Genomic DNA, 10,775 nt, shown 5'->3' with positions numbered 1-10,775 from the left:
TTATCCTGCCAAAGAGCTGCAGTAATAGCAAATCTATTCTATGTAGCATGACTATTTGTACTAGCATTTGTTATGTACTTGATTTAAAAACATGTTGGATTAAACAGCCTTTGCATGTCTTCCCCCTGGAATGCTCAGTAAGAGTTTAACGAGTCTTTGTTCAGCGTCTAATTTCGAGGATTTTGATGAAGGCCTTTGATGCAATGTTGAAACTAAGACATAGTCTCCTTTTTTCCTATTCGAAAAAAAAAGAGCTTTTTCCACCATCTTGTATTGTTACAAGATGGTGGAAGAACTGGAGGTATGGTTGTTTCTGGATGCACAATTTCTGGAAGGCTTCAGGATAATACACATTCCTATTCAGGAAAGTTTGAGACGACTGTAGTCCCTTTTGCATTGCTCTGCTCTGGAGAGTTTAGTTTTATTCTTGGTTTATAAAGAGTTCCTCTTTAGATGTCCACTAGAACAGGGTCAAACATGGATTAGACTCAGGTGTGTTTCTAGATAGTGGTTAGAATATAATTATTTATTTATTAAAATAACAAATATTATAGAACATGTCTGTCAGGTCTGTGTTTAAAAGGTTATTATTATTTCCACTTATTTGACTCCAAACCCAAATACCATCGCTTTTCATGATATAATTTTTTTTTAATGCGTGTTGATCCCAGAGTGTTGTGTGTAATTGTGATGTGTGTAGAGAGGACACAGTTATTATTCAACAAGACCCTGGCAGAAGCAGACAGATTTGGATCGTATTATTATTGGTATCTGTGTATGATCAGATGAAAGTCCTTCCTGGGGGTAGAGATTAAATCTGTAATATAATAAACCATCCCAGCAGTTGCAGCTGAAATGAGCCCTTGAGCAAGGTCCTTAACCCTCACCTGCTCAGTTGTAGGTTGCTCTAGATAAGTGCAGAAATGCGATAAATTAAAAAAAAGCAGAAAAATTTAAATGCAGTCGCATGCTTGTGAACTTGAAATATATGTTGAACTATATATTTATTTATTTTTTCCGAATACAATATCTTATTTTAGAGTATAATATGTATATATTGGCATTTAATCATGTTTTAATCCAAACAATAATTTGACTTAGCTCACATCTCTTTTAATTCTATTTAATTTTAATTAGTTAAAGAACAAATTTTAATTACCTTTAATGAACTCTCACTAGTCACGTTTAAATTTTTCCCCAAACTGAACTCGTGATCCTGCACAAAAGTACGGGAAAAAAAATCACAATCTCGCTAGTATGTATTTAATTAGCTAAGTGAAAACTAACAAACAAGCAAACAAACAAACAAACAAACAAACATTCGGCTAATGTATGCACTGATTAAGGAGTCGACTCATGGAGCCGATTTAAAAGCTGATTTAAAGAGCCGACCTAAAAACCCGACTGAAGGAGGTGATTCAAAAGAGCCGACTCATCAAACGACTCAAGGAGCCAACTCAAGGAGCCGAATCGTTTTCCAAACGGAATCTGTGTACGAGCAGATAAACAAACAAACAAACAAACATTCGGCTAATGTATGCACTGATTAAGGAGTCGACTCATGGAGCCGATTTAAAAGCTGATTTAAAGAGCCGACCTGCCAATGTATGTATGTTTTTGTTTGTTTGTTTGTTTCCCTCTTAAATCACAGAAGACCGAAAGCAAGGGACCCGACTGAAAAGGCGATTCAAAAGAACAGATTCATGAAACGACTCAGAGCCGACTCAAGGAGGCAACTCAATGATTAAACTCAAGAAGCCAACTCAAGGATTCAACTCAAGGAACCAAATGAAGAAGCCGAATCGTTTCTCAAACGACTCCTTCTGTACTTCCTTGGTTACCATCCCAGCAACGACAACTTTGGATGGCAAACCTACTTGGAAGATTTAGTGCTGCTGATTTTGAGTTACTGACACACAGATTTGGCATGTTTGGCCACATTTGGCGGCTCAGTGATTGTTAAACAGGTTGACAGCCAGTCAAACCTCTTTATTGTAGCTTAATAATTTATTATAAATACAGCAGGAGTGCATTTCCAATTTTCTAACATGGGAAGTAAGGTAAGACTCAAACAATTTAGACTCACTACCATTTTCAAAAGCATTTTTTTATTTTAATATATATCTTCATTTCTTCTTTTTTTTTTTTACATCTATAAGAATTTTTTTAATCAGATTTGTGCAGAATTAAGGAAAATGCTAATCCTAAAAGCGCCACTAGAGGGCAGTGTAAGACAGAGTTTGACCTGTTACCTGTTAGAAATGACCTGCTTTATTATAATCATCTGAAGTTACAAGACTACTGCAACATTTCAATGAATAATGCTACATACATAATGTTTGTGTAAAAAACAAAACAAAGAAATATTCTATATTGTCAACACTACTGAAAAAGACCAAAACTGCATGTGCAATCTTCATTAAATTGCATTGCATTTCTGCACTGCAAACGTTTATAGAGAGAAATAAATCGGGTGCATTGATTTTAACAAAGTCCCCTCTCTTCGTGCATCAGGGTGCATCAGGGAGTAAAAAGCTTCCTGCACTTCCAGAAGACTCCCTGCATCTTTTGCCACAGCTTCCAAAGGTAAGTGATAAACAGAGACACAATCCAGAATTACTTTGGGTGTGTGAGAACAAATATTTATCTCGTGTGTCCCTCAGGTTCGTACGAAGCCCATGTGGCAGGACGCAAAGCCAAGTTTCGTCCTCCTGGGCCTGAGAGAAAACACAGAACATGGAGCTTCTACTAGGATTTCCAGTAAGGAAAAGTGCATTGCTCATAAAAAGATAATTCACTTAAATAAATCTTACATAATACTGCTAATATTGTTTATATATCTTTATCTTTTTAGTTCTATAACCATCTATATCTACATGTAAATCTATATATTAAACTATATCGCATTTCGCATCGGTGCATCGGCATGAAATGTACCAATGTGATGCATCGATCTTAAAAAATTATATAAAATGATAAGTGGATGCGCTCTAATTTTATTATTTAGAACGCGACTCATAATTTGTGACTGATATTTGATATGCAGATCGATTTCTACAGATTAACATGGCAGAGGTAGAGCTGTAACTTCCTGCCCACAGAACATCTGTTTTTTTTCAATACAAACGTGTTTGTGAAAAGGGCCATGCATTAGAAGGCAGAATGCTGTCTGTCTAACGCATGCCGTCTGTCTAACACATGCCGTCTGGTTTAACCGAAGAAATAAAAGTGAACTGCACCATATTGAATTGCATTGAATCGAATTGAAACCGGTAGCATGGAAATCGGTGAATCGCATCGGTAACTGCTTCACATTATGTAGATATAACCAATTAAAAACTGTCCCGTTCTGTTCTGTTCTGTTTCTCTTCTGGACTTTTTTCTCCAACACAAAAGTTTGCAGCACCGCTCAGCATCTCGGCGTCGCCGGTTCTTCCCTGGAAAATATTTCTCTCCTATTGCACATCCTTCGAGACATGAAGTCACAGCATCCACAGCTTCTCATGCAATATCACCAGACAGTCGATCATCCTCAGAAGCCTTTTTCTAGTTTCAGCTCTAATACACGGTTGCAACTCGTTCACGTTGTGATGATACGTCTCATGTCATAGTCACAAACAACACGGTTTCTCAGTTAACAGCTTCCCCGAGTTGGATTGAATCACATCCAACAAAATTTGAAATGATTAAAGAGATTGGATACTGATAGTAATGCCAGTTGGAGTAGTATTTCCTATTAGTTCAAATAGTAAATGTAAAGAATATAGACAAGTTTCTGGAAACCTTTTTTTCTGAGAAGACTTACGAGGCCACAAGGCAATTATTAGTGAAGTCCGGTACTGATGTAGGTGAGGTAAAAAGGCCTGTGGTGCAGTCAGCACTCCAATTGATCCCAAAGGTGTTCAATAGGGTTGGAGCTTTATAACAGAAGATCTTCCATTCCAACCCATGCTGGCTTTGTGCACAAGGACATTGTCATTTTGGATCTCCTAGTTCAAATATCTTGAAATCTTAAACAGTATAGCAGGGAAAGATGAACATGTCTGGACCACCAATTGGGCCCAGTTTTCTTAAATCATTAGTTGTAAGTGTTGCATTGTATCTCCTAATAATAATAATAATAATAATAATAATAATAATAAAACATATATAAAATGTATCTATAAGACCGCCTGGTCTTCGCAGGACACCTTGCACACACACACAAACATACATTGAGGAAAATTCTCCATTTTTTTTTTTATCTATTTACCAGTATGCTTTTTTTTTAGAGGTGGGAAGAAACCAGAGAACCCAGAGGAAACCCATCAGCTGTCAGGGAATTACACAATCTACAAAGTGTTACCTTTCTTAAGTGGTTAAGATGTTGGTCGTTAGCTCAAATCACGTTTCCGAAAAGCTGCCGCTGCCGGGCCCTTAAGCAAGGCCCTTAGCCCTCATTCATTTAAACGAGATGAATGCAAGTCGCCCTGGTAAAGGGTTGTATTGCTAGCGATAGAGATGACGATATGTCCTTTTTTTCTCAGGAGAAACACTCCGAGGGAGAATGCAGCACAGCCAGGGAGCGTTCAGCACAGCCAGGGTCTCCAAATCCCTCAAAAGATGTGCGAAGTCGAAGAAAGATTGCGAGCAGCTTCGAAGGACGCTCATCAGCATTTTCACGTAGGTCCTGTTTTACCAAATCCCAGCATTATTATTATGCCTGATTACATCATTAAAGAGGCAAGTCTGGAACAATAGGCGTTTTGGTTAAACCCCTTGAGTTATTTCAGGTTATTTTAGCACCCTCATGATGTGCTTTAGGGTGTATACCAGTAAGCCACCATGTTGAAGACACACAGTACCCCTGTGCAGGCAGTGATGTGCCTTACATGGGTTGGAAGATCTTGAATGGATTTCCCTAGAGCTTTGACCTCCATCTTACTGAACACTTTTAGGAAAAGCTTTTGGAATCTTGACATGCCAAAAAAAAACAAAAAAACTAAAAAATGGCATGTTCCAGATGGCACAAATGGTATTAATTATATTGTTTGATTGTTGATTGCTATAGCGACGAGGAAGTGGGCAGAGGTGAAGGCTTACATGGTCCATGCGGTTCCCTCCGTTTAACTGAGAAGACAACTTTGGTAAGTAGCTCGAGTATTTCACAAAAGTGAGTACACCCCTCACATTTCAGCAACTATTTCACACCATCAAGATGATGACTGCCTTCCTGAGAAGGCTGAAGGTGATGGAGTGATCAAGTACGTCTATAGACCTGAACCCTATTGAGCACCTGTGGGGGCTCCTCAAGAGGACGTTGGAGAAGCGCCATGTGTCCGACATCCAGCAGCTCTGTGATGTCATTATGGAGGAGTGGAAGAAGATCCAACCTGTGCAGCTCTGGTGAATTCCATTCCTCAGGAGGATAAAGGCAGTTCTAGATAACACTGGTGCTCACACACACACTTTGGACACAGATTTAACATGTTCACATAGGGTGTACTCACTTTTGTTGGCATTCAAGCTGCACATTGCATTGACTTGACATCGCTGGAAAATATATTCAAGTTCAATTTCTACATAGTGTCGACTCATGAGTGGATCTGGTTCATTTGATTTGGTGCTGTGCTTCATTTTTCTCGCCAGAAATATTATAACTACATTCGATACGGCATTGACACGCAGAACGTGGCCCCTATGGAAGATTCCTGGCTGGAGAGGATTTCCAGCCGGATCCCGAACGGCTTGAAGACGTCAAGAAGATCCATCAAGATTCTCAACGATGAGATAAGAGAGGATTATCTGCTGAGTGCTAAGAAAGCGATAGGTAGATAATTTTCATGAGCATGATTACTTAATAATGAAGTAAATCTCTGTGTATGATATTTTCCATAAATATCTTTTATACAGTATATACTGTAGTATATGGATGTCTTACAGTATATACAGTAGGATAGCTTTCATTTTGTTTTCCTTCACAACAAGGAGACCCACATGTGTTCCAATATAACAATGTACACAAAGCCAGATGATTAGAAGATCTCCTGCTTTAGAGCTCGGAACCTCAAACCTATTGAACACCTTTGGGATCAATTGGAATACACACCAGGCCTTTTCACATTACATCAGTTCCTGCCTTTCTATGCCTGAGCATAGATGTGCAAAAGAACATTCAAAACCTTATGGTCAGGTGTCCACACACCTTTGTCTATAGAGTGTGTAGAAATCATTTCACCTCCTGCTTGCTTTTTGCAGTGGATTTTGCGCTGCGTGACCCGAGAGATAACGAAGAACCGAAGGTGAACGTTCTTCTACCTCACCGTGAAGAGTGAGTACCAGTGATTTCTATAATTCAGGGTGGTGTAATGCAGCTTGATGCAGAGTTGCCACCTTAAACACTGACACTAGGTGATGGAAGCATTATACACTATGGACAAAGGTATTATGGCACCTGACATTTCCAGACAGATTTGGTTCTCCGTCAAAAGTTCTCTGGTTCTTCCCTTACGTAAAATTTGAGGCACTCGCTTGAATAATATGTCATTGAATGCACATGAAATTTTCCCTTTACTTGAACTAGGAGACCCAAACCTGTTCCAGCATGGCAATGCTCCTCAACCTCCTCAATCTCCTTCTTTAGAGCTCTGACCTCAACCATAGTAATCATGAATAAATCGGACCGCACCCCAGGCTTTACCTCACCTCACCTAACCTCACCTCACCCTTGTGACTAAATGAGAACAAATCCACAAAGTCTAGTGGACCATCTTCCCAGAAGAATAGTAGAATGTGATGTTCAGAAAAAAGGACATAATCTTATGTTTAGATGTCCACAAACTTTGTTTATATATCGTATATGCAAATCGTCTATGTCTCAAAAATGGTTTAATGTTTGTAGGATTTACAAAGAATTAAGTCAGAATGTAACCAGCAGATGAAATAATTGGATTTTAATTTGATGTAAATAACCTAAAGGTCACAGCAAGGTCATATTTTCTTTGATAGCTTCTGTCATGTTGGGTATATATCTAATTTAAGGACTACATGGAGGTCTAATGTTTTTATTTCAAATATTTTTTTTTTACAATGTCTTTCAGGATGGCAGTTGTGCCAAAGCCATGGAAGGCATCCTTCCATCAAGCACTAAACAGAATAAACCAGCATCTCCACACCATCAACCCCGCCATGCTCTCCATGCTGAACCTGTGGCACGTGTCCTTCAAGTGAGTAGCAACTGGAAATGTGCTGTAGATACAAACACGACCTCTTGAATTGTTTCAGGGTTCAGCTATAGAACAAGAGATCTATTCAAGATTTCCTAATTACTACAGAAGGTCAGTCTGAATACTCAATTTTAATTAGAGTGGAAGATCTTGAGTGGCCTGCTACAGAGATCTGACCTCAACCCTCATGAACACCTGGATTGCTTAAGACTCTCTTTGCCTCAGCACTTACATCAGCTTCTATGAGTTTCAAGACACAGTGCTTTTGTTCTCTGCTTTTCCGTCAAATTTTCTCTTTCATCCACTCTTTCACATATTTAACTATGAACAAGCTTCCTCCTTGCACAGGAACTTACGCCTTCTCGACGTGACAGAGTTCCACACCAGAGAAGAGGCCATGGAGCTGTCTGTCTTTCAGCAGATTGTCAACCGACACATGGAAAGTGCTGAAGACGTCTTGCTGAAGAAGTAGGCACACGGTTATTAACTGTTAGATACAAGCAAGAAAAACGATTAAAATTGTACCTCCCCCTCATCAAGTTGAAAGTCCTTCTGTCTTCTATCTAGTGGTTAAATGTTCAAATTGAACTATATGGTCTTCCATCATGAGGAAGTGTTGAGTCACCTGACACTCACAGTCAAATTTACAGCATTTGGTAGATGCCCGTATAAAGAGTGACTTACATTATCTTAGTCATACAGCTAAACAGCTATGGGGTTTTGCTCAAGGGCGTGGCTGGGATTTAAACTCACAACCTTCAGGTGCAAAAGCCAACATTTTAAGTACCATGTCTTAACCACTAATCTACCACACACCCTACAATATTATAAGAGGTTTTTACTCCAAAAGTTAGAGACACACAATTGCTGTGTGTGGAGCATTACATTTTTCCTTCACTGTTTCAGCATGATGATGCACAAACCCAGCTCCATGAAGATATGCTTAACGTTGTTTGGAGTGGAACATCTCCTGATACAAGGGTCCAAATTTAGCCCTACTGACCACCTTTAGGATGAATTGGAACACACCCAGGCCCCAGGCCTCTTCACCTCACCCAACATCACTACATATTATTGGCGATAATACAATTACTAATCATTGAAAAAAAGCATACTTGTAGTATAGACCTCATTGTATTTTAAAACCCTTCAAAAAACTGTAACAGATACTGTAGATAGATAGATAGATAGATAGATAGATAGATAGATAGATAGATAGATAGATAGATAGATAGATAGATAGATAGATAGGAGTTCGGAGCTTCCTTTATGCAAACAGAAAATCCGAAAAATGCAAAACAAAAAAAACAACAAAAGGAATTTGAAAAATCCAGGACTTATATACTAGTGCTAATTACAATACAATCTGAATCAGCTGTGAGTGATCTGATACATGTGACCAAGCCATTTTAGGAAGCAGTGTTTGATGGGAACTGTAGTCCAGACCCATAATCCTGAACAAGACGCTTATGTTCATACAGCAGAAACACTGATTACTGAAAGGAGAATTAAATCTGTTTTGTATTAAAAAAAAAACAGGTGGGTTGCTGAGGTGCAACAAATCTACTACCAGGGAAGCAAGCGCAGATTGGTCCCCAGAATTACCAATCCGTCCCAGCTGCAGTCTTTCTTCAACTGTGTCTCCGCCCTGATGTCCTCTCAGCTTCAGACCCTGGCTTTGGAATCGATTCATGAATACACACGCCTGATATCTCCCGAGCCAGTAAGAAATACAGTGCATATCATGGGCTTGTCTTCTTACTCCTTAGATATCCAGCGTTGGCAAGAATACTAGGAAGCAGGAAAAATAAAGTAATAGGATTGAAAAAGTTAGAAAGTTTAAAAGGTTGCATTTTAATTGTTTGTGGCACTCAGTCCAAAGGTCACGTTATTTTAGAGTGAAAACCATCAGTCAGTACACGAAGAGACTTGAACCAGGATGGACAGCGTGAGAGCTAGACCCTCTCAGAATGAGCGACAGGAAATTATTTGAACCCAAGCACAAAACGGACTCAGACATGGTTAAATTTGCGGTATTATGTGAATAATGGATGAATTATGCCTCATTTATAATTTTTCTCTTTGGTTGAGTTTGTGGAACAACTTGAATGTAAAATAACTGATCAACTATCAGCATATTATCCTTTAAATGGCGTCATCCAACATTCTAACTTGGCTCTTAGAACTTCATATGGATCACTATGTGCTTAAAATTTTATACACTCAATGCAGAACCACCTCAACCCACAATGCCCTTTCCTGCATCACGGTCTATTAGATTGTCTGTGATCTCTGGAATTGTCGCTCTAGATTCTATTATTTCTAAAATGTCTCCAGAGATTTCTTTAGTAGATCTTTCATCTCAATGAAGACAGAAATCTGGCCAATCAATGTTAAAAACCAAGCAAAGAAATAGAAACATAACTTAAATGCACAAAGGAGCAATAGGATACAGGTGGTGATAATTACAATTTAAACGCAGAGAAAACAACATGGGGAACAATGGAGACATCTGGTGGACAACTAGTGACACAGCAGAGTCAAAAGTCTGAAGGACAGCTAAATCCTGCTAACGTGATTGTTAATCATTGCTGTTTTATTCATATACTAGCAGATCGACTCTCAATTTACTATTCGTACTAGCATTGAAATAACTAAGCATTCAGGGTCACATGATTCAGCCAGTTGGTCTGCTTGAAGTACTTTTTACACTAGATATTATTGAATGTGCCTCCTGAGTAATCCTGATCCTGTGTATTTGATTTGAGAGCATGCTGGATTTAATAGTCTTTGCATATCTTAAAGCGCTTTTTTTTTTCGTGTTTTCCCCCTCAAGCGCTCAGTAAGAGCTTATGAGCACCCGGGCTTTGTTCTGCGTCTGATCCTGAAGCACAAAAAGATCACATTTGAGCCCGATTTCGAGGATTTTGAGGTCATCTTGCTGAAGGTCTATGATGCAATGTTAAAATGCATCAGCTCGGTGCCTCGAGTCGAGACGAAACTGTACTCAGAATGGGTAACGATTTTGTTTCATCCTCTTGTATGATACAAGAGCTATATTTTGTATGTTGTATGTTTGTATGTCGTTTCTGGAGGCACCATGCCAAACATTGATTTGATACTTAACATCTCCTACACATTTCCACACACTTTCTGTTGTAGCCCGGCACTGAGGGTGCCAAAACCCTGAAACCCATCATCCTCCCCGAGATCCTGAAGTCACACAGGGATGAAATTCTTCAAGTGATACGTAAGGAGAGCAATGGACCTAAAAAACATGTGCGCCTGTATGACAAATTTGCTCCACTGATATCTCAGCAAGCTGAGCAGGACATGGAGCACTTCCTGTTGGAGCAACACTCCTTCCAGGAGATGATGATGGAGGCGACACGCTACCAGAATCTAGCCGATGAGATCCAGTATGACTCCTGCAAGGTCAGGGTTTTTTTCCCCTTTCATGAAAATGCTTTATGAATCCATACGCAGGAATTATTTCTATAGCTGGTTATCAGTATGGATGTAAATTTGTCACCCGATTTGCATTTTTTTCATCTTCTTTAACCAAAAAAA

The 10,775-nt window shown here is 39.1% G+C and overlaps 1 protein-coding gene and 1 long non-coding RNA gene across 2 annotated transcripts in view; one reads left to right on the top strand and one right to left on the bottom strand.

The window, feature by feature from the left end:
- Positions 1–1,864: 1,864 nt before the first annotated feature.
- The window catches only part of dnah7 (dynein, axonemal, heavy chain 7), a 92,701-nt gene continuing 83,790 nt past the window's right edge, over positions 1,865–10,775 (top strand). Inside the window, 12 exon segments of the mRNA XM_046843368.1 lie at positions 1,865–2,060; positions 2,515–2,586; positions 2,664–2,760; positions 4,527–4,662; positions 5,051–5,126; positions 5,629–5,809; positions 6,238–6,310; positions 7,080–7,205; positions 7,554–7,673; positions 8,745–8,928; positions 10,042–10,221; positions 10,368–10,640. Of these exon segments, the coding sequence (XP_046699324.1) occupies positions 2,049–2,060; positions 2,515–2,586; positions 2,664–2,760; positions 4,527–4,662; positions 5,051–5,126; positions 5,629–5,809; positions 6,238–6,310; positions 7,080–7,205; positions 7,554–7,673; positions 8,745–8,928; positions 10,042–10,221; positions 10,368–10,640 (1,530 nt within the window). The 5' untranslated portion in view covers positions 1,865–2,048.
- The window catches only part of LOC124381650, a 57,588-nt gene continuing 55,762 nt past the window's right edge, over positions 8,950–10,775 (bottom strand). Inside the window, exon 6 of the long non-coding RNA XR_006924905.1 lies at positions 8,950–8,996. This is a non-coding gene — a long non-coding RNA (uncharacterized LOC124381650). The remainder of the gene's footprint in view (positions 8,997–10,775) is intronic.

This window comes from Silurus meridionalis, chromosome 3, assembly GCF_014805685.1.
Source record: "Silurus meridionalis isolate SWU-2019-XX chromosome 3, ASM1480568v1, whole genome shotgun sequence".
NCBI classification, from domain to species: domain Eukaryota; kingdom Metazoa; phylum Chordata; class Actinopteri; order Siluriformes; family Siluridae; genus Silurus; species Silurus meridionalis.
The sequence above is the reverse complement of the archived record's forward strand: the minus strand, read 5'-3'. Positions and strand labels throughout refer to the sequence as shown.